This window comes from Sinohyriopsis cumingii, chromosome 6, assembly GCF_028554795.1.
Source record: "Sinohyriopsis cumingii isolate HCF-2022 chromosome 6, ASM2855479v2, whole genome shotgun sequence".
Taxonomy (NCBI): Eukaryota; Metazoa; Mollusca; class Bivalvia; order Unionida; family Unionidae; genus Sinohyriopsis; species Sinohyriopsis cumingii.
Genome location: NC_142966.1, coordinates 161,996,359 through 162,021,477, shown reverse-complemented (window position 1 = coordinate 162,021,477; position 25,119 = coordinate 161,996,359). Strand labels below are relative to the sequence as shown.

Here is a 25,119-nt window from a genome sequence, read left to right as displayed (position 1 = left end):
CCCGTCTGGTGACGTCCATGTGAGCTTCTGGATGTCCTTGTGCTCGAACAGGATCACTACTATGACCAATTCATTCTCTTAACAAAATTTGACCAGTCTTTCCCCGTTGTCGGTCATCACACCTACTCCATGGTGCCCCAAGGTCCTCTCTCTGTCTTTATTGTCGCAGCCGACCCTAGCGTTGAAGTCGCCAAGTAGCAACAGCACCTCATGTCGAGGGACGTCCTCTAAAACGTCTTGAAGAGCGTCGCAGAAGGTGTCTTTGTCCTCTTCTTCCGCGTCGTCTATTGGTGCATAGGCCACGACAACAGACAGCTTGGCGTACTTGGAGTTCATCTTGACGTACAGCAGGCGCTCGTTCACTGGCTTCCACTGTAGAACGGTATTGGTCTTGTTCTTGCTGATAAAGATGACGACCCCCTCCCGGTGGTCATTGTCCTTCCTTCCGGACCAGATGACGACTTCTCCGGAGTTCACCTTCTGCTTGCCGCACCAGTCATCGTGCTTCTGTTACACCCATGAGGGTCAAGTTGTAGTGATTCAACACGCTCACTGCTTGTGGCAGTTTTCCAGTCTAGTTGAGCGTTCGCATATTCAACTTTACTTCACTCACCCTAAATTATTGAGAGTATCCTTTCCGACGCACCTAATGCGTGTGCTTAATAATGTTTTGACAATGAATGCACGTGAACTTCATCTATGATGTTAATGTATTCAGTTATGAGTGGGTAAAAGACATGTGGTCCGTTTCACTAAAGTGAGTAAGCTTAGCATGACATATGTCTGGCGTAAGTTAAGCAAACTACCTTGCGCAAGCAGAATTTTCCCCTTTCGCTAACCTTCCGTATACTGTGCATTAACGTAAACCCTCGCTTAATGTTAAGGCAGACAGCTTGCTTGCGTAAGTTTTGTGCAAGGACAAACGGCCGTTTTTATCATCTTCGGACTTACTCAAAGTCAAAATGTCGTACAAAATTTGAGAAACCAATGTGCGTTCCGGTACAGAACACAGGTCCTCGATACTTTGGATGACCTATTTGTAATGTCACCATATCGCTTTCCAGGAATTATTATTCTCAGCTGATTTATTCGGTGGGAGACCAACGTTGTGATCTCAACCACTACCCGTACATATTCAGGTTTGTATTTGCCTCATCAGTTCATATTTAAATATGACACTCTGAAATATGTACATGCCCGTTGAGAATCTACTTGCGCGCACGTGTGTGTGTGTGTGTGTGAAATAAGAACAAGAACTTAAAACAAAACCATTTAAACGACAAAATTAGTAATTTGAAACGTGCCAAATTTCTTTTCAATTAGCTTGTCGTTTTCCGTTCGATACATTAACTCTCACATCTGTGCGTCTTGATACTCGGTAAGTATTGTCTCCCCATCCTATCATTTTTTCGATGCATTGGTTATAACGTACAAGAAAGGACCACATACACGTTTTCCCTGCATTTCCAAACACAACATTTTGCTACAATGATGCATACAGATACATCATACAAAATGAACGTAATAAACAGTTAGATAATGTCTGGTTAATTGTGATGTGTTTTAAGATGTTCAAAAGATATGCATATCACAAGGTCAATAATGGTCATTGGAATTTTTGTTATACATTCTTTATTTACAGAACAAAAACACTGAATTTCATTTCAGTAATTCCATCTTACACAAAATATTGGAATTTTAGTTGTACATTCTTTATTTACAGAACAAAAACACTGAATTTCATTTCAGTAATTCCATCTTACACAAAATATTTTGGGTGACACAGAGAATCATGATCTTGTGTCATCATACTTTCTTTTTTCAATTGAAACATTTTTTTCATGAATTTCCAACATTCTTCTAATGTTCTTCTTTGTAAGAACGTTTATCTTTTTAAGTCTCCATTAGTCTGTTATTGTATGTCTGCTATGGTATTACATCTTGTCTGGGTATCTACACATGGAGCTAAATAATTTAACAGTGATTTGTGTAGTAAATATTGAAGATGAATAATTTCCAAAGAAAACTAATAATACTATATGATTTCTTGATTATATTAATCGGGGACATTAAGGCACAAATATTATGTATATGTTTTACAATGACATCAATGATAATAACTATGATGCTTATAAAATGGATGTTGATACATAAACAACAAAAAATATATTTCATACTGCATATATAATACATTGTCTTCCATTTGCTGTTATTTATCCATTGCTCACTTCACCCACTTTTACACAGTTTTTAAGTAAACTTCTGTATTTCTATATCCATTGTTAGTTTTTATGAACATCGTTCTACTTGGGTGCATTTGGTCTGTAATTTTAGCTGTAATTGCAGTAGTGGGGCTACCCCGCTCGTCCCCGACGATTTATTAGACCGTGAGTTTACCTCTGACATTATGGTTGTTAGTGATTGTGATATTGTCCTCTATGAGGCCGTCATTCGTACAGGAAGTTAACATCACTAGAGACACCTTTCTTGTCTCCAGTCGCTGAAGAGTCATAGGAATAAACCTTGCGGCAGATACTTAAGATGCGATGATTTATCTGATTTATGCACACTTCTGAGAAAGGCTCACTTTGCATAAGTTACGGCGGACGTAACTTCTGACATTGTTTGTAAGTAACGCCACTTTTAGTTAAACGATCCCATGATGATTTGGTAAGTTTTAAAGAATAGGTATTCGAACCTTTAAAGTTTTCCTGGTCATTTTGTAATGTATTGTATAGCAGCATCCATATATTATACGTAAATAGGAAACGTCTATTTTTGCGCGACAACATATGCTCGGATGCGAATATATATATATATATATATATATATATATATATATATATATATATATATATATATATATATATATATATATATATATATATATATATATATATTCCTGGACGTAGGTAGGTAAGTAGGTAAGTACAAAATTAAACATAAATCCAATTATCCAATAATCCAACCATACACATAAAGAGAGTAATTTTTAAAATTCTTCGGCCAGAATACTAGCTAGGTTAATTAGTAAGTAGGAAGTTCAATTGGTAGTTGGTAAAAGAGGTGAAACAATCAACATGAATCCACTTGTCCAACCATACACATAAAGAGAGTATCTATTAAAATTCTTGGGCTAAATGATAAAAAGAGTCTCTCAAATAATACAAGCTGTATTTATGTAATACATATAACACATTAAGTCAAACGAACTTTTCTTCAATTTGTTTGATACGTGAAAAAGTCATACAATTTGTAAACCTAAAAAGTTGAGCCGATTTTTGTATAATACGTTGATTACATGCTTTCCAATATTGTATTTTAATTATGATATGTAGACTTAAGGAAAATATGAATTCCTGATTTTGATGAAGCAAATATCGTCAAAATATAATATAAAGATGCATGCATATATAAAAACAAACTATATATAACCCGTCCTTGCACCCGTAACGTTGATAATTCTTAATTAATCCCAGTGTCTCTCAGTCTTGTTTGGCGGACCTGTAGTCACCCATTACTAAATGGAAGGTTCTATATACTGACTTAAAAGACGATCTAACTCAGTATGTTCTTTATGCGTGGCAAAATATGTGGAATTAATTTGTAGAAAAATCGACGTAGAATAAATAGCTTCCCACCAAACTTCAACCTGATATAAAGTACATGATATAAAGAGTTCAGGAAATTCGCTGAAAACATTCCTGGCTATACATGGAGTAGAAATTGGCATTGTTAATATGGATATCGATCTTAATTTAAAAATAATAAATACTGTACTTCAAAGTGACATGTTCTTAACTGTACAGTCAGTACTTTATATATCTGGCCAACCTGATATGAGGTAGATAACTCGATTTTACCATTACTGGTCATGCATCACGATGTTTGATTGCTATAGACACTGTGACAAAAATGATGAACAATTCATTTTATCATAAGACACATGGTATGTAGGTTTAATTATAAATTTATAATTCGTTTTCACACACGAAAGCAGTATGTAATAATGTCGACTGTTGTGCGATACATATCTCTAAACTTGATTCATAATTTTGTTTTTTCTTTCAAATTCAAGCACGAGAAAATCGTGCTAGCTAAAGTGAAATATAAGTTGAAGAAACATTGCCACTACCCTTTCGTGAAGATGCTTAGCACATATAACTTATCAGTTTTATTTATTTTAAGAGTTGTTTTTCGTTTGGAATTTTCAACCTATACTCATACCCTACAGTGATGAAATATGCATCCATATGAAGTCTTTATATTAGTGACTCGGTGTTGCACAATGTGTTCCTAATATTCACTGATGGAATACACGCGAGCATTTCAAGTCTAAATTTTATCGTTATTTAATCTCTGCCATCAGATTTAAGAAACACAAACTACTGAACGCTGCAGTATATGTACATATCATATTCATGTACACATTATACAGCTACATGGTCACATCATTTGCATAAAAAAGTTCACTAGACAGCTAAGATTTCAAATTTAAATAAATTCAGTGTGCATCAAAACCATAGCAAAGTGATTTTATACACTGCAACATTTCATATATGAATGAAAACAGATTATAATGGATCGAAGCTTTATAGGATTATCAATTTGCAAATAATCTTCTCCAAGTCATTTGGTGACTATACACGTACAGATAATTTGCATTCGCATTATGTGGTTTGATCACTGTGACTCCTGGGTGTGCAATAACTGGAATTACCTTTCTAGAGATTGTAAACAAGTGAAATGAATATTTATTTATCGTTAATAATATCAATTTTGACCTTATGTCCAGTTTTGAGTGAAACGTAGATCTTTAGTGTGCATGCTAAATGAAATTTTTTGATAAACAGCAACTTGTAAAATATGGTTTTGTACACCAATGCCAGCTTGATAAATGATACATGTACTAAGTTGTTCGAAATGAACATTATAAATTGTGCAATATAATATTGTGTCAATTCTTAAATTGATCAGTTTGTATTTTAATGACACTATTTCATGTCATTTGTTTGCTGTTACATGATAAGAATATCGAATAATATCATGAAATAAGTTGTGTGAATATAAAATACAGTTGCCCATTTATATGCATATAAATGCAATCCATAATCTTCAAATTTCATTTATTTTTATTCTTTCAAATATAAAACGATACGTCCAAATAATTAAACGTACAACTGAACTAAATTTAAATCGGGAGAGAAATAAAAAGGGAGACAATTGCAGACTGGAAATAAAGACAGCATAACAAGAGATCGTTCAACTGGATGACATCTGCGTAGCATCCAAAGCTGAGAAGTTGACTAATTAATCGGGATTAGCGGAATACGTTCTGTAGAAATGTTTACTAGTGGTTTGATTGAATATCTCTGGTTTTTGGTTTTCTTCTTCCATATATATGGCACACCAACATATTTTGCCTAATATTGGAAGATATCAATTCCAAGGTGATTTCCGTCAAATTCTTTCAAGCAGTCTTTGATATATAGTTGTTTACAAACATTCTCTTCTATACTTAATAACGCAGGCTTCATATGATCTCTAGTATTCATCATTTTATATAAATCTGAAAGGCTTTAAAACCCGTATTCTTTTTGTCATATTTAGTCTGATTGGGTTGGTTAATCTTGAAAGCAAAATAACTTGTTGCAGAATATTCCTATTTTCACTAATATTTCATTTGAAAATGCACTGGATTGCTCTCAGTCAAATATGGTAAATTTCTGTTGAGTACTATTTGAGAATTTGAATGTTCTATTCTTAGTAACGTGGTCCATGTTTGATGGCTGATCGGCATCATGGAAGGAAGTGATGTTCTGATACCTTTGTTAAACAGGTATCATGACTGTTAGATTTTGTTGAAAACACTGCAAGTTGAACCTTGCATAGGTCTTCTAAACATAAAGCCTCATAAGGTTCGGATGGGGAACAAAATTCACGAGGGAATGAGACACGAAGGTACGTATCGTCATTAGACTGACGACCATGGGTATCTCTATTTACCGATTCGATGGATATGGCTAATGCAGAGCTAATGAGAAAAACAGAAACAACTTATCTATTAAACTATGCATGATATACTAAAAGAAGAAAGCTGAAACAACGGAATAAAGTAGAGGAACGATATGTTTCTACATGACCCTCGCTGAAAACCTACAACAATTTTGTTTTAGAAACCTCGTTGTTTTCGACAAATTTAAAATGTATAAAACTAATAAAACAGGATTTATCCGATATTGATTTCCAAACCCTTATTAGAAGAATTTAAATTAAAAAAAAATAAGATTGAACAATTAAAGTATGTATATTCCAAGCACAAATGTTCGGAAAGGAAATCTGAAAATTTGCAGTATTGAAGATATAACTTGACTGGCTGGGTTATGTTTATAGGCAAAAATACAGTTTGCACAAATTAAGATATACGTTGTATACACTTCATGATTCAGTAACAGTTATAATGCAATGAAGGTATTAATTTTTATGGACAATAAGAACGAGAAAGTCGGACAGGGAGATAATTATGATTTTAGAAGTTGGAGTACGTTTCAAACTTCTTAATGTACTGCAATATGCATTCGTGGCAAAACTGGAATTGTTCCTAAAAGCAAAACAAAACACAAACAATCTTAGTAGTAAATACATCATTGAAGAAAAGAGAAATTACGCAATTCGGAATGCATTATTATATATTATTGTTGACAGATGATCATTATGATGCACACATTTAGTTATAATCAATCGAAACAAGATAGATAATGCCTTGTGTGCATTTCATACCAGTATTATCTACTCGTATACCTACCTACCTACCTTCATACATACATACATACATACATACATACATACATACATACATACATACATACATACGTAGATATATAAACTTTACCAACGTATCTGCAATGGACCGAATTTTTACTTTCTATTTGCAAGCAGACCATTTTATATGCTTTTGTGATTCAAATGTCAATTCATGAAAGCGAAACTATTCATTTTCATGAAAAAAACTATTTTATTCTAATCTAACCCGATATAAACGAGAAAATCCTTTGTTTCATTAAGAATGTACAATAATGTACTGTTATTAGTCATCCTACATTGCCTGAACTGTACAATCAAATAGTAAGAGTACCTATACTATAGTACAAAGTAGATAGAACCACATATATATAGATACAGATATGCAAATATAGACACTTACATAATTTGGTATGATCTGCTGACGAATTGCTCGTATTCGTTTAATCGTCGGGGTAATCGCCACGTCTCGTTCCACGTTCAGTCTGTCAATCACCGTGGAAATAACGCAGTATAATCCGCTCCTCTCAGCACCATTGCTTGAGCGAGAACATGACATTTAATGAAACCTCAAACTCCTATTTTCAATTACTGAATTGTTAACTGTTATATGTACTTTTAAAATGTCAGTATTGTCTATTGTTAATTAATTAGGAACCTAATTACAATTTTTGAACTAACGAATATATCATAATTTAACGCCCAGCAAACAACAATATGTTCTTTGGAAAATTTTATAAACCTTTAAGAGCATTTAGAATATGGCCAGAAAATGTAGTAAAAAGAAACGTATTTATGCGCTAGAAATAACGATACAGTGAGTCATTATCCTGCATCAAATATTCAATAATTGAAATGTAGATATATAGAGACACAGAGAGATTACCCATTTTCATAATTTTTAAATGGATGAGATACTTATATTTATAAAATTTTTGAGAAGGATACACCGAGAACATACATGCAGTGGACAACGACAGGTTTTGCTTCCCTTTCTTTTTGCCATTTGTCAACAGCATCAACAAGTTGCAGAAATGATTCAGTGTTTTCGGGTGTATCTGCTGTTTCAGTCCACTTCGTAAATTGAAACTGTTTTATGGATCTTGTAGCCTCATCCTCAAAAACACAAATAAACATTTTAGTTCGGTTTTCAATTTTCGACACTTTTCAATAATCATTGTGCCTTAGGGTGTCCTAGCTTTATCAGGATGATAGTCATAGAAGACTAGGTTAACAATATAATCTAGCCAGAAATTGCAAAATAATTGTCAAAAGCGACGTCATTGATACAAATCGCAAGGCAATTACAAGAGGCAGTACACACAGTGTTATATATATATATATATATATATATATATATATATATATATATATATATATATATATATATACACGCACACACAGAGAATTGGTATGAGAAATACAGGGAGACACAAAGATGGTGAAAGGAATGCTTGCACTTAAACATTCACATATCAACTGAACAATCATCTGGAATTTTTTTTAAAAACTTCATTGTTTTATAATCAGTTAACAACTAGCTCATACAAATTATTAAATTAAACTTACCCCAATAAATGAGAAGGATAGTGTACGTTCCAGATAATTTTTGTGTCTTTCTTGCTTCGCAAGTCTTATTGAGAACATTCCTAACCGCACTTCTCTGTCTTTAGGCCAGTAGATTCCAATCTGTAAAAAAGGTATTGTCTCAATCTGAATTCACTACACACGAATCCTCAAGAGTAAAATAATATGTCAAACGAGAAAGCGAAAAGCACATTAGAAACAAACGACTGAGGTTCAGAAAGACTGCCATGATTAATAGTTATTCCCAGCGTGATATTGGGTGATATGAAATTAAATTCAAAGCCACGCCCTGCGATTATAGGATAAGTTCTACCACCATAAAGAGTTAAACTGGGTCAAATACTGAGAACTATAACGGTGCTTAGAAAAAGTATTGAATAATCTGTACATTGTCATCCACAAACAAAATGAAAATATAAAATGTCCCCCACCCCCGTCCCCACAACGCACAAAGAAGACAAAAAAGGGAGGGTGAGCTTAACGAACTGGTTAGTACGATAACACAACGTAATGGTCTATGGACTTCAGAAGTGACATATCTGATTTAACTATTTGCTGAATAATTTATAAAGATTAAAAATAATATAACTTGGAGGGTTTCAGAATTTTCAAAGGTTTTAAGATATATCGTGGATGACCATTTGGCCGGTTCAGCTTTCCTAGGAAGATTGCCTTTACGGAGAGTTCGAAATATAAAGTACCAAGCATGATATGTTATATTGCAATGGGATTTATTCACGTAAAACGTGTTCCACATATGTTAGTATAAATTAAACAACTGTTGAAATTAATATGAGAAAATTATTTAAAAAATATATCAAAGAAACTAAATAATTTAAAATGTATTGACTTAGAACCTTGTTATTTATAATCATTTCTATATGATCACATTCTACGGAAGTGATTTATCAAAGTATGGGGGATGGGCATACTATTGAGATCTTTGTAACTGAAGTTAGTTTCGTGTAAACATTTTTGCCTGTTTCAGGATGCATAAAAGTAGCGAGATGCTTTTGTTGTTTGCCGAAAGTAAGTCGCGATAAGATAACTCGTAGATAATCGAGCAAAGGAGCTGACGACTTTGCCAAAATGTTTAATTGGCTGAAAACCTGAAAAATGATAAAATATATGTATGTATAATGCCATTGAGTTTGAAGTCCCTATTATCACGCACTTTTCTTGAAATATCAATATTAGAACCTTTTTCTGTAAATTAAAGCCATTTTGATAGTGTAGCAAATCTACCATTTACTTAAAAGTACAGTCGATTCGGCACATTGAAATCCCAAACAATGAGTTGCTAAGAACAAAACAAATGCATAAAGTCTTGTTTCTTTAGTAATTTCCTAAAGTATTTGTCTTTGTGCTTATTTTGCGAGTCGATTAGGTAATTAGGTCAACATACGTCACGTGTTTTCGAGCTCTCCGAGTTAAGCATGATGATTGTTCTGATTTCGAGATCATTGATCATCCTCCAGAAGTCGATGACGGTGTCTGTTAGAGGCATCTGCGTCAAAATAAATCCCATTTTCTGTCGGTGACTCTGAAATGTTGATAGATGCATACTAAGTCAAAACAGAGACTATTCTGACACTATACCACACTTGTTTATGATTTAGCGTTTTAAAATGCATTATATGCGTAAGTTTCATTATATCAGAGTAGAAGAAAAATATCTTAAAGTAAACAAAATACCTTTAATGTTAACTAGTTACTTTGAGATATAGCAAACTAATAATTCTAAATGGATGAATAAAATATGTTGAATATTGAGAGTTTGACCTAACGTTTGTATATCAGAGTTTGGTAAATGTGTTATGCACAAGACACAAACATATACTCACTGGTACTATAACAGCATTGATGTAGTCATTTCTGCCCGAAACTAGTGTACTGAGATACACCCTGTGTCTGTCAGCTGCAAAAAATATTAAACGTGTGTTAGACTGTTGTGATAGAAAATATAGAAGAGTCTTAATTTAATTCCAGTTCTTTGATGCTTGCTACATGATGGACCTTTATAAAAGATTTAGAAAGGAATTTGTAAATTAATGTTAAGAAGAACCAAACTCAGTCATAAATAGCTAGACCATCATCAATATTATGGAATATAATTTTCTTTTCTATTATATTCTTTTCTAATTGTCTACATCCACTATGTCATACGACAATGTTTGTATGTTTTCATGCGTTCGAATCATTTGAATTATATTTTCACTCGAGAGTTACAATTGTGGGTGAGGTATGTTATAAATATACCTTAAAGTTTTCTTTAGGTTTCATTTACTCGTTTTCTTTATGTAACTTAGAAAAGCATTCGGAGTTTTCTTATTTTAATTCCAGGTTACATTAACACTGACATGTGTGTGTGTGTGATTCGGGTTTTAAACGTAGCTTTAATATTATTTCAGTTATATCGCACGATGTCTTCAGTGTGCCAGTTTATAGTGAAGTCTAGCAATGGGGCATTATGCAGCAGATATATAGCATCATGTCCCACCCAGTCACATTATCCTGACACCAGGCCGACCAGTCTTAACACTAACCCCATAATGCTGAGCGCGAACACTAACCCCATAATGCTGAGCGTCTAGCGAGGTGGCTGTTAGTACCATTTTTGTAGGTTTTTAGTATGACTCGGCAGGGTTCCAACTCGCGATCTCCCGCATTCGAGGCGGACGCTCTAACCATATTGCCACATATCGGATTACATTGTCATGTGGGGTATTCCACAAATGTTATAGTAAGTTTAGATAATATCATCTAATTTAGGTGATATATAATATTTACCTGGCAATATATTTTTATGTCTGTTTTTAGCTATGTTTTCAGACTTTTTAGCAGCACTGAACTCATCTTGTTTCGAATCGCATTCCTCTCCATCATTATCCTCCATTTTAATGGTAGCGTACACATTTTCGTGGCTGAAAACTTCATTTTGCAACCTCTGGAAAAATATTAGTATGATCAACTAAATGATATACAAACTTTAATGTAGTGGTCCTTCGTGTGATTTTAAAACTTACTAGTTGTATAAAGTGAAGCCTGAAGTTTGTCAGAGGCATCTGATGAAAAATGGCTTCCTGAAATATGGTTGTTTCCAGAATGCGTTTGAGTAAGTGGCCGAGAAACAAATTATGAAAGATAGATGATTGATTTTAACGGTTGATCTTTAAAGAAGCATGTTAAGCACAATTTGTTCAATAACAACTTTCATTATCAATAATTAGACTGAAGCAGAAAAGCGTCATTAAAAAGACATAACTGTATCAAATATGAACACTTCCCCTATCTGCTTTTAGTAGTAGGTGGGAGATTAAATATTCATGAAAATATGGACATAATAAAAATAAGTCAAATACATTGAAAATAAATAATGCGTGGATAAAAGTGACAAAAGTACTCAACCTCATATTCCAGCTCTAGTTTGATCTTTCCACTTTCACTATTAACTTCCATTAACTCATTGTACACTTTCGGAAAGTTATCCGACGACGTCGCCGTTCCTGACAACATTAAGGCTTCCACTAGTGTCTCATGAAGGAAAATATACTGTTCCTACAATCACAAAAAATATTACACGAAATACACTTGTCAGTTTAATGTATGCAACAATCAAATCGACACATAGTTTTAACAAAAGCATATTTCATGACATCTCTACCCCCAAGTGGAAATTAGAAATCTGCAAACCTGCTTGATTAACAATCGCAAGTGGTGTTTGTTAGGAACTGTTTATCCCATTTCCCAAAATACTTTCTAGGTGGTCTTTAAACTAAATGAACAAATATGTATAATTTACATGGCTGACAAACGTGTCTCATGTTTATTTATACCTTTTATAGAGATTCGTATTATTCTTTGTGATCATACTTTTATATTGCCTTAAGAGTATGGATACAAATATTGGTATTATGACCTTTGTTTGCACTAAATTCACTCTTTGACGTCGCAGGTTCGATACACATGCTAACACATTTACAAGTCCTTCCACCTTCGCTTGGTTTGCCAGGTAGTCCAGTGCTATATATGTTCCAGTCCGGCCGATTCCTGCACTAAATGAAAGATGAACTAAACTACATTGGTCATGATAAAATTAACGTAAGAACGCTGTTTCTGCTTCAGTGAGCTATTCTGTCATCTTGTATCGCAGTAACTGAGCTTCTGAATTTATATAAAAATATTTGCAAGACAGACGAGAACGAGACAATAAGCTGGTTAATGAGGAAATCGTTTCCACATGACTTCAAACAAATTATTCCTAACAACCAATGTACACTTTAAAAAGGTAGGAAATATTCTGACAGGGTAATTAATCAAGACGTACGTTATGAGACTGAAACATATGTATGAAAATGCACAAATATGACATCATCATATTAAGGAAGAATGGGGTATTAATTAACACCGAAAATTATTGAGAATTAATGCCGAAAATAATTAGGAACAAACCATAATCCAAACATTTTATATATATAATTTACACAAAATCCATTTTTCGAAGTACGTGGCTGCTTCAGTGAACAGAATAATTTTAAAATTAATTCAGTTTTGGGGTCAACAATTGAGACACTATTGTTAAGGAAAACTATTGGCCGTAAAATGCTCCAAGAAACAAGTAAACACAGACGCATACAAGCACACAATAAGGTATTGAACCTGCAGTGGACAACGATTGGTCTTGTTGTAGGTACTCTGTTAACACTTCTCCAGAACTGAACAATAGAAGAAGCAGCCTTCGGTACACCTTTGTCTGGCCACGCTGTGTAGTGGAATTGAGTCAAGCGTTTTGACAGGTTGCCCTGAAAATTATTAAATTAGCTACATCGCAAAATCACACACATCTAATATATAAACAATCATATCTATCTTTTTTTCTGTCTGTGTCCCGCTTGCCATACAAAATGTTCCGTGTTCGAAACTCGCAGCACCAACCAAATTTGTTGTATGTCTTTTTGCATTTTTATCTTCAGTTTTTCTTTTATACTCGCTTATCCGAATTTGTTTTCTATTGTATTTGTGTTTATTTTTTATTCTCGTTTTAGGACCAGCAATTAACCTAGTGCATAAATATAACACAGGACCTACCAACCATATTTCAGTCAATATCAAGAAATTGAGAATATGAAATGAACAAACTCTTGTATCTTTCATAGCCAAACGTTAAAACATTTCTAGGAGAAATGGATCAGAGCATATATTTGAAACACTGTATCTTATAAATTGACTAAAACAATGTTGATATCATCATGAGTACGAATAAAAAATACATATGTCGTCTTTGACCTCGTTGCACGAGGAGCTTGTAATCTGAATTATATATTGATATCTGCAATTATAATTGTACTTACAACAGTCATTTCCAAGGTACGCATGTCGTAGTCAGCAAAGAAATCCGTATCAATAAGTCTCACAGCAACGCTGCCAAATGCACTACTTTGCCCCACCTCCACCGGCCAATATAATTCACACTTTTGCTATAAAAAGTGTACAGAACGAGCCAAATTATTATTGTGATTAGAATTCTTTTCTCTAACTCTCGTAATACCATAAACACCGACCACCAGGAGATCAAGCTCTGCAGAAATGCAGATTGTTATAATCAAAAACAATCACTGGCTTAATAAAATCATAATATTTTAAGGTAAAGAAACAAAATGTTATGATATTATTAAAATGCAGACAATAAATATTTGAAAAACGATACCGGTCAAGTGAAAACTAATTAGAAAGGTACATCCAGTAAAAGGTCTATGAAAGAAAAAATCATGGTGAAGGTAGCTGATTAAAATGAGAGAGGACTATTATGTTGTCTAATAGCTTACACGTGTCCATTTCAATCCAATAATGTTATATAAATTTGCATGCATTTCAGTGTACGTACATTTCCACCTTCCACAAGTCCCGTGAGCATAATTATCTTTTCCACGTCATATTGCCACAGCATCCGCCAAAAATCATCGATGTTATCTTTGGTTGTACCTTCAATAAAATATGCCAGAGGTACCTGTACCAGTACAGTAACTCTACAATACTAAACAATAAAGCATAATTGAAGAATTACGTTTAAAATATATTGACCATAATCTCAATCACCGAGGCGAAATATCGTTGCTAATCTATACTGGCTTTCGCACACGAAAACTAGCCACTGTATCTTGAAGGCCTTAGCAAAACCACTTGCAATAAAGTATATCTCTATAACATACTAATGCAAGTTATATCAACAAAATTTAATCCATAAACATATAAAACAATAATTGAAAATCATGTAACTAAGAAATGCATTTATATCTTACAATGATTATGACATTGTGTCCTTTGAAATTGTAAAGTTTAAAGAATACATAGAAGTTAGATGTGAGTTTGTATACCTTGAGAAGCGATATACATCTTTGGACCGGAATAGCCCTACAATAATAATAATAATAATAGCTACAACAACAAAAAAGAAATATTTTTTGGAGGCAAAGTTAGGGGCATGGTACTAGAAATAGTTATACTAGTAATAGTAGTAGTAGTAGTAGGTGTAGTACTAAAATATAGAAGTGAAAGCAAAGATGAAGAAAAATGGGTAAGACATTTCATAATAGTATAGTACATGTGTACGTACGCGTTCCGTCTCACACAAACCGTAGATATTAATCTAGATTATTTAATTAAAGTATTTTGCCACGAAAGATTACAATCAAAATATATAAAAAAAACAATTACACAATAGTTTTGCTAATAATGATATTATCGAGAATGCTTACAAAGAATAAAAATAATTTGATAATATGAGTTTACATATATTCCATCAATTTTGTTCATATACCAGTAGCACTATATTTATAAATATTCAGAACTACGTCAGTTTCGTTTTGGGATCAGTAGATAATTGCAAAAGTAATGTAATATAACAATATGTCAACATTAGTTATCTAAAGGTTTTTGTTGCGATGATGTAAAACACTCACGTCAACAAAAGATGCATTGATGTAGTCATTGTCCTCATTACTCATTGGATTCAGTAGAACACGGTTTACGTCATCTGAAGCCAGAAATAGAACAAATATGAGTTTGGAATTATTTAGACCTCAGTTTTTTTTTTAAAATTATATATATTATAATTTCTCAGATTAATATAATTAGCACGGGAATAAAATCATAGAGTGTCAAATTACAATAATTCGTGTTTTACATGCCTCGTTATGATTCAGAATGCAAAACCAATAATTTATTTAATCAGTAAAATTTACTGATTGGCTTTCTTTTTAAAATAAGGTTACATCTAAGTTATTTCGAGGCTGTTAAAAATTATTAATATTATCAATAACTACGAGATGGGTTCAAATGTTATACATCATTGAATAATAGCAAGTTTATCGCAGAATAATTTGTGTTTGATTTAATGTAATTTATTTTTCATTCCTTTATAATTATGTCAGGATGTTTTTGAGAATTGAATTTGATATTGATAACATTCTGAGTTATAGCCCTTTTTCTGTAGAAAAAGATAGCATCATCATTGACTGATGCAGATTCATGCAAATTAATAACTAATATTTCTGCACGATATCATCAATTGTGTGTTCCGGTGTGTTTCCTGAAAATGACTTCAATCAACAGTGACAGATGATTTCAAATTATAGTTGTTTCGATAACTTTATGTATTTGTTACGTATTTGTAAATTGCATTACAATTACAAAATGTATTCGTCCGAAACATTTCCATAGATTTCTTTACTTGGCATACCAGCTAGGTGTTAATGCTCCAATTGTTTTACTACATATCCTTTTATTCATAATCATCCTAAGTGATTATTAAAGTGCAGTTGTTACTAGATACCAACCTTTCGTTTACGTTTATTTATAGTTTATCGAGCATATTTACTTTTCAGATGGCAAAATTATGAACATACTCTACTGGTGACAATGTATAGTTTTTGTTCCTTCCGCTTCTCAAAGCTGGCCGGCGTAGAACAGGAAGAAAAATCCCAGTTATCTCCCTTTTTTCGTCACAACCATTTAAAAAATTATACCGTTAATTTAGATAACCTAATTCAAATCCCTATTAATTCGTCAACCTTTGTGTCAAGTATCCAAGAGATACCTCTGCGCATTGCATTATTCAATGCCCAGTTAGTAGGACACAGAAATAGTTAATTTTATCAATGACCAATATGTTGACATATTTTTCGCGACAGAAACATGGCTAAAAACATCAGGCGATGAACCCAAGTGTGCGGATGTAACACCCACTGGTTACTCCATCAAGTCGTTCCCCCGTAATTCTCGCGGAGGTGGAATTGCTGTCATCACAAAGAACTCCGTGATAAAACGTCTTAACTACACCACAACATTCAATGTCGACCACACATCGTTTGAACTAGTCCAAGCCACACTCACACTGGAGCAAAGGTCATTCCATTGTTTCTGCCTATACCGCCCTCCTCCTAGTAGAAAAAACAAGCTGGCTGACTCTCTTTTTGAAGCAGTCTCCTAATCTCCTGGACCATGGAAATTCGATAGGTGGCAACCTGATTATTCTCGAAGATTTCAATTTTCACTTTGACTGTCCCGGAAACCCAAATACATCAATACTCATAGATTCCATTAACGTTTTCAACCTCAAACAGTCAGTTGATCAACCCACAAATAAACATGGTCACATTTTAGAATTGGATTCTTCATAGACCTTATGATAACATTCTACGATCCTCCCTGGTGTCCCATGACCTTGCGTCAGATCACCTCTGCATTACATGCCATCTTGACGTATCAGTCCCTAACCCTCCACCTTTATATGCTACTGAGAAAAACCTCCGTATGATAAATAGAACCAAACTAATTCACGACATCCAAGCTAACCTAACAACTTGCTTACCTTCTACCGCAGAACAACTCGATAACTGTCTGCGTTCATTGCTTGACAAACACGCCCCAGCAACCAAGTGCAGAGTATCAATTAAAAAGTGTTCTCCATGGTATAGCAGTGTTAGGGACTAGCTTCACACTGCTAAAATAGACCGCCGTAAAGCTGAGAGGCTCTGGCTTTCCACCAGACTCACTATTCAGAAGCAAATCTATGAAGTCACTAAGAAGAATGTCACAAATATAGTCCATGCAGCGAAATCAGCCCACTACACTACAAAGATCATGGAATGTTCCAGCTGCAAAAAGCTCTTCGAGATTACTAACAAGCTAATGTCAAGGAAGAAATCAACACCACTTCCAACTACCTTCTCTCCAGTCGACGTTCCTGTCATGTTTGCAAATTTCTTCCGTGACAAAGTACAAACCATTAGAGATAACTTGACACCACAATTTCAATTGACTCGTCATCCCCATACAGTTGGGATACAGAATTTGAGCGGCAACCATTAGCAGAATTTGAGCCTGTCTCTATGGATTTCGTACGTACAATCATGATGAAGAGTGCTCCAAAGTCATGTGAACTTGATCCAATTCCAACATCACTGCTGCTTGAGTGCTTAGATCCAGTATTGCCTTCACCAACTGATGTTATTAATACCTCTCTCTTATCCGGGGAATTTCCATCATTTTGTCAAAACTGCCATTGTAAAGCCTCTGCTGAAGAAACCAACACTAGACCATAACGATTTAAAGAACTACCGCCCAGTTTCTAGTCTCCCATTCATATAAAAAATCTTAGAAAAGGTTGTTCTATCCCAGCTTGTATCTCATCTAAATTCAAACAGTCTTTTTTCCAAATGTACAATCTGCATATCGCCCTTGCCACAGTACTGAAACTACCCTTCTAAAAGTAGTTAATGACATTCTCTCTGCTTTGGATGGCAGAAAGATTACAGTCCTCACTCTCCTTGATTTGTCTGCAGCATTTGACTCAATAAACTATGATATATTACTTCACCGTCTCCAGCATGTATTTGGCATTCATGATACAGCCTTAGTGTGGTTCAAGTCCTACTTAGTCAACAGGACACAAATTGTATCTGCAAATGGAATACACTCCCGCCCAGTTGATCTATGTTGTGGCGTTCTACAGGGGTCTTTTCTTGGACCTTTTCTCTTAATTCTGTACACTCATTTGCTCTTAAATGTCATAGATCATCATGCAGTCTCTCACCAATTGTACGCTGATGACACCCAAATATACAAATCTAGCCACCCAACTGAAGTTGATGATACCATCCAAGGTGTAGAGAGGTGCCTTTCTGATGTGAAATCATGGATGACATGTAACAAGCTGCAGATGAATGATGATAAGGCTGAGGCCATTCTGATCACAACACAAAGATTTTCTCATTCACATCCGTTACGTCAAACAATAAATATCAGCAGTGCCAATATTAAATTCACACAATCAGTACGAAACATAGGTGTTACTCTGGACAGTACTCTCACACTGAAACCAACATGTCATGAACATATGCAAGGCTGCATATCTTGAGCTGAGACGCATCAGCTCAGTTCGCAAATATCTTTCAGTTGATGCCACTAAAATAATTGTGTGTTCATTAGTACTTTCAAGACTGGAATATTGTAACTCAGTTATGTCTGGTTCAACTCAATATCTACTCCAGAAACTTCAAAAAGTTCAAAACACAGCTGTTTGGATCATACTTAGAGTACCACGATCAGAGCACACCTCCCCGCTGCTCTGTACCCTACACTGGCTATCCATGCGATCCAGAATCAAACACAAAATTTGTTCTCTGTGATATGTTTCACTGTCGGACTCCAGTCCAACATACCTATCCGATCTCACCCATGTGTATACAACAGCAAGATACTTACGCTCCTCATCTGACAATCGTATACTCATTATTTTCACTATGAAAACAAAGTCATATGGACAGCATTCTTTTGCGTACCAGGGAGCAGCAACGTGGATTGAATTGCTCAGTGAACGTGGATTATATAACTGTGTTTCAGCAAAAGACTGTTGACACATCATTTCCAAAAGTTATTTTTACATTCTCACTTTGTATCCTAGCGATATAAATTATTTGTTGAATTTACAATCCGTGGTTCTTTTTTACCTGTTCTATTTTTTATGTAAGTCCTAGAGTTTAGATAATAATTTACTTGATAACGATTACAGGAAATTTATTCTGTTATAGTTTGACGGATGGATTACCAAAATTACTTTGGAAATTATACTGCCAACCAATACTTACATGGATACAGCTGTTTGTATCTGTTTTTATTCCTGTTTTGAGATTGAAGAGCAACAGTCATTGGAAGCTGTGGGCCGGATGGCAATTTCTAGATACAAACATATATTATACGTTACTTTAGCAGATTATTTAACGTGAAAACTACACAAATTATAAATTGTGGAATGGTTAAAGGAAAGATACAATAATAACATTAGTATGATTTTTTTAGCAATTATATAGTTCAAGAAAAGGGATGATCAAAAGAGTGTTTAACCTTTGGATCATTATATACAGGTCAAATATATGCAGACTTTAGAGGCGATGGCAATTTAATATCAAACAAAATTAAACATGTTTCCGTTCTTCAACGTTACTTGCAAACGTGTTTATGCTTTCATGTCCATTTAAATATGTAACGCATTAAGGTGCGATGCTAGAATTCTCACTATAGGTTAAAGAATTCTTGTGCTAATCCACAGTTCTATCAGATGCAAAACTGAGTTGTATCCGACCAACAACAGTGACATTCTCTGCGCACACTTTACATGAGATACATTTTAGAACAACTCAGTCACGCGTTCGTTTATAAGAATATGATACCAGCATTCAAATGTTTCAAGATGTCGAGTTATTTAGATCACGTATAGGTTAATCATACCTCAAACTCCTCCGAAAAATATGTGTCATCCAGAAAATTCTCCTGGACATAATCCCACAGCCTTGACAATGGTATAGACCCTTTCTGCAACTCATGTCCTAAGTTATAGTATGTGTCACTATCTTCATTATTTAGCTTGATATCTATTTCCACGTCTTTTTGTGTGGTCGCGCTCGTAGTTGCTTTAGTTTCAGTTCCTTCTTCTGCGACTGTCACCATAGCAGTGTCTTAACGTACACAGAAAGAGAAAAACAAAACCAGAGATGAACGCCTTCATTATTATTCGCGCTTGTTTACTTTCAAATTATATATATATATATATATATATATATATATATATATATATATATATATATATATGTGTGTGTGTGTGTGTGTGTGTGTGTGTGTGTGAATTAATTAAAAATATATTAATAAAAACGACGACCTCACATATCTAAATTCAAACGGATATACATATAACATAGTAACCTCTTTGCCCATTTGTGCGAAATTCAATGCATAACAACATAGAACCAAAAACAGAACTACAAATCAGACACATCAAAGAAAGTTTTTTTTTATATGGAAAATAATCTATAAGCTTGAAAGCAATACGGAAACGTGTTGCTGAAAATGATGAAAACTTTGTTTAATAATAAATTAATTTAACATCAAAGATTGCTTTCCTAAAGATAACATTTATATCGATATTTTAGAAAACAAGCACTGACCTATATTGAAGATCGATGGATTCTCATAAACAACGACATCATCCTTCTTTTTAGACAATTCATTCCCCGTTGATTGATAAGATAGTGGAGTTTTGCGCCTCCTGCGAAATAAAACGGAACAGTATCATTCAATACGCACATGTCAACAAGTACATCACACGACGTGATTAAATAGTAAAGTGTATTTGAAAACGCATTATAATCAATGAATGCTGATGAGTCAGGCCTTGGATTTCAAGCGTAAGGTAATCAATTATTTCAACCTATTATTGCATAACCAAAATTAAAATGGTATTGCAAAATGTCTGACAATATTGACATAGATAAGCATTAGGTTCGAACAGTACAAACTCACACATATATACATACATACATACATACATACATACATACATACACACACATACACACACACACACACATATATATATACAATTTGATTAAAATTATGAATAATTGATATAAAGTCAGTTTCTAAATTAATATTCTTGTTATACAATGAAATAAAAAAAATATTTTCTAGTATTTTACCATTACACCAATCCCCTTATATAAGAAAAACAAATATTTGCAAAATTCCTTTCACTTTCCACTAATTGCTTTAAAAAGAGATAATACTGTTGATTAAAGATTTATGTATTTGCAGTTAAACCATCAAATCTCACCGTCTGACAACAATAATTACAACCACAATTAAAGCAACTACGGCAATGGCAGAACCGGCAGATCCTCCAACAAGACCAACATCGATACCTGTTTGTTCTAACTTTTCCGAACCTGAAAAAAATCAAAATATTCACTATAAAACATATATCTACGCAAGTTTCATAATACACACCAACATAACTACTATAATTATATAAACATTTACTCATTGCTTGTATGATTATCACATACAAAGTTAAGATATAACTTTACATCTATAAATGTAGTTAATCTAATACGTCATTAGTTTTGGTTTTAAAGCTGGTCTGTATTACATATATAAATTGCCTTCGTGCCTGATTCGAATCATCAATAAACTTAAGTTTTTCAGACTGTACATAAAAGAGCAGGTTTTGGGGTCTTGATTCGACGCACGAATGTACCTTGGGAGGTCACATTGGGGCTTGAAGCAAAGTCTCCGTAGGAATCATTTTAATGATGTTTAAAAATTATTGAAATAAAGCAAATATCAGGAGAACGTTTCCTTTTCGAGCATGTACTATAATGAGATTTATTAATATGCATATGATCGTTTGCTTTTAACATATCATGCATCCTAAGAGAGGTAACATTTAATCTTGATCTGAATGGTATGATTATAAATATTTACAGCTGAAAGAAGAACATACAAATAACACAAATGGGTTATCTATACTGTGTAATTCATATGTTCATTTCAGATATTGTAAAGAAGAATGCATGATGATATTATTTCAAAATTAAACGAATCTTCTATAAACATTTTTTATATGTGGTATTGTTAGGTACATACAGCGAATTTTAAATTCTCAAGAATGCAGGTACTATTCTGTAAGTTTGCCTTGAGTCATTCGATAATATTATTTACTTGTCTATTGTTAAGTAACTGAAACATAGATCAAACACAAATGCGATTTTGATAAATCACATGATTTTTCTTGCAAAGTTGTTTAAAGAAAACATAAAATGAATGCCACTTCTTATTGTGTTTGTACGTACTATAGTTTTGTTCTGGGTATGTGAGAAAGCTTGCCAGTAGCTTCTCGTGGGTCGATGGTTCTTCCCCGGGTTTTGCTGGGTTCTTCCTCCACCATTAATACTGGCCGCCATGTATAGCCTATCGTGTGCTGAAATATGGCGTTAAACCCCACAACAACAACAACAACTCTCCATGATCCAAGTCATACTTTTGGAAAATATATTATTTTTATCCATAGTATGTGCTATCTTGAGACATTTCCAAAACCAAATAACTTTGTTCCCCGACTTATTTGCATAAAAATTTTCAGTGGTAGATTATAAGTGGATGATATGAAGTTGTTGTATTTCTATTATTTTATGTTAAGGCACTTTAACCATTTTAAGGTCACCTAGTTAATGCACCAAGCGAGTTAGGTAAGGCATATCTTATAGCTATTTCAAACAAGCAAATGTGGTTGTGCAAGAAGCTGTACAACTTAGATAAGGCCCTCTCCATCAATTAAAAATCACTTAACATAGTACTAATGAGCGAGGAAACCATTAATGAAACGTACGAACACGTGTGTTACATGTATTATTAATTGCATAGCTTCAGCGAGGAATAATTAAATGAAATATCACTGCAAATATGCCATGAAACCTGTATACAAACGTTGCAAAGATAAACAAATATCTGAAACAACATAAATAGACGGTACCTAACAGGTGTGCAAAAGATAACCATCAAAGTACAACGTCCTACAAATGTTTATAGTTCTAGAGATATCAGTCGTATATATACTTATTAGTATAGAATAAATACACAATAAACATATTTTGAGGTAAATATTCCAGTGTAATCGATGTTTGAAAACAAATATATGGCACACTAAGTGTAACAGTCAGTAGGAAAGACCGTGGTCATATTTGTTGAATTGAAATAGACTAATAGAAAATTGAGAGAAAGACGTTAAACAATATGATCTTATTGTATGCACAAGTAATCATAACTCAGTGTAGAATGTAGAGTATGATGTATTATATTGTGCACTCATGATATAAAGGAGTAAAGTACTGTCAGAGCAGACATAAAATATAATTTAACAAATGATATATAATTGCAAAAGTAAAACTCGTTTATAATTTGCTATATGTTATTTATGGGGACACGCTGATAATATGGCACTGAACATTACGCGGCCATGTCTAAAATATGACATCATGGAAACAAGAAAATAATCTTAAAAATGTGCATAGAATTATTATTTTGGGTCGGCGTGGGGAAAATTATAATTCACTAGTGTGGGTCTGGGTCTCTATAATATGGGCACAAAGGGACTGTATGAGAAAAGACACGAACTGAACATTCCGAGACACTTTCAGACGTTTTGAATTTATAATTGGGGACTTATAATTAGGAGACACTTTCAGGCCGTATGGAAATCTAACTTAAGACCATTCTAATGTCCATTCGCGTTTTAAAATGGAGGATGTCGCGTGGCGTTGCTGAGATAGTTCCACCCTTAATGACCAATGCCTAGTTGTGCCGTCTATTACCCGCACATACAGACAATCACCCGTACATACCGACCAGCCAAAAACAATGATAGCTGAGGGTAATTTTACTATAATATTCTTAACGACAATTACCCGTACCTACTAACACCCAAATCTACTGACAAGCATCAAATATGCTAAACAGCGATAAGTCTTACAGACCATTATAAAAGCCAAAATTCAAGCTGTGACTAAAAGCATTCGACACAAATTATTACAGAAAGCCAGAATCTTATGTTAAATGTATGACCTAGAATAAAAATAATACAAACCCTTAAAGATTGGCCACACATTTAACAGAGTCTATCAGTAACTGAAATATTTCGTTGAAATCATTGAATAAAATAAACAGCGAAATTCCGAAAATGAAAGAGAAATTTAAAGAGACTTAAACATTCTGGGATGCTATATTTAAAATATGGTCTGACTAGAGTATTACCAAAATTGCAAAGCTGTAAAGAATTACAGACAATAAAATAACATGCTTATTTGAGTAAAATGACCGCGACTAAAATTTACACTAAAATCCCGTTACTTAAGCGGACTTTAAATGACATCCCCCGAGACTCCAAAATATTATATATGTACAACTTTGGTCCAAACTAAACTTAATACTAAAATTCAGAGCTGACATATAGTTTGTGTAGACTGAAAATGACAGAAAATAATAATTATAAAAGTACTAAATTAATAAGGAACTTAACCAATGTTAAAACAGTCTGAACAATTTAAAATATCGTAAAAGGATAAAGATATGACATATTTAAATTAAATAATAAAGCACATAAAAATAATAAATTGCATATCTTACTATTTTGTAAAGAAATTTAGCGGTACGTTTGATATATACGTGAGTTTAAAGTATGTGCAGAGTTGTGAAGCTAGCACATATTCTTACAGACCCACAATATGCTTAAAGACAGACGCAAAGATGTATATTATTGTCACTAATATATACAAGTATAATACAGCATCCATGTTTACTATCCAACTTCACATATGCACGTATAAATGCAACAGAGGAATTGGA

General features: G+C 33.8%; 1 protein-coding gene across 2 annotated transcripts in view; it reads right to left on the bottom strand.

Annotated features, from left to right (window-relative positions):
• Window positions 1–3,153: 3,153 nt before the first annotated feature.
• Window positions 3,154–25,119, bottom strand: part of LOC149798412 (receptor-type tyrosine-protein phosphatase alpha-like) — a 93,300-nt gene continuing 71,334 nt past the window's right edge. For both annotated transcript variants that reach the window (XM_089963611.1, XM_089963612.1), the window contains exons 7-24: window positions 21,554–21,665; window positions 20,889–20,989; window positions 20,176–20,402; window positions 19,536–19,623; window positions 15,348–15,421; window positions 14,763–14,799; window positions 14,273–14,370; window positions 13,740–13,865; window positions 13,048–13,190; window positions 12,308–12,443; window positions 11,797–11,946; window positions 11,179–11,335; window positions 10,233–10,306; window positions 9,794–9,931; window positions 8,371–8,490; window positions 7,763–7,917; window positions 7,205–7,340; window positions 3,154–6,601 (exon numbers count right to left, since the gene is read on the bottom strand). In XM_089963611.1, the coding sequence (XP_089819737.1) occupies window positions 6,530–6,601; window positions 7,205–7,340; window positions 7,763–7,917; window positions 8,371–8,490; window positions 9,794–9,931; window positions 10,233–10,306; window positions 11,179–11,335; window positions 11,797–11,946; window positions 12,308–12,443; window positions 13,048–13,190; window positions 13,740–13,865; window positions 14,273–14,370; window positions 14,763–14,799; window positions 15,348–15,421; window positions 19,536–19,623; window positions 20,176–20,402; window positions 20,889–20,989; window positions 21,554–21,665 (2,144 nt within the window). In that variant the 3' untranslated portion in view covers window positions 3,154–6,529. The remainder of the gene's footprint in view (window positions 6,602–7,204; window positions 7,341–7,762; window positions 7,918–8,370; window positions 8,491–9,793; window positions 9,932–10,232; window positions 10,307–11,178; window positions 11,336–11,796; window positions 11,947–12,307; window positions 12,444–13,047; window positions 13,191–13,739; window positions 13,866–14,272; window positions 14,371–14,762; window positions 14,800–15,347; window positions 15,422–19,535; window positions 19,624–20,175; window positions 20,403–20,888; window positions 20,990–21,553; window positions 21,666–25,119) is intronic.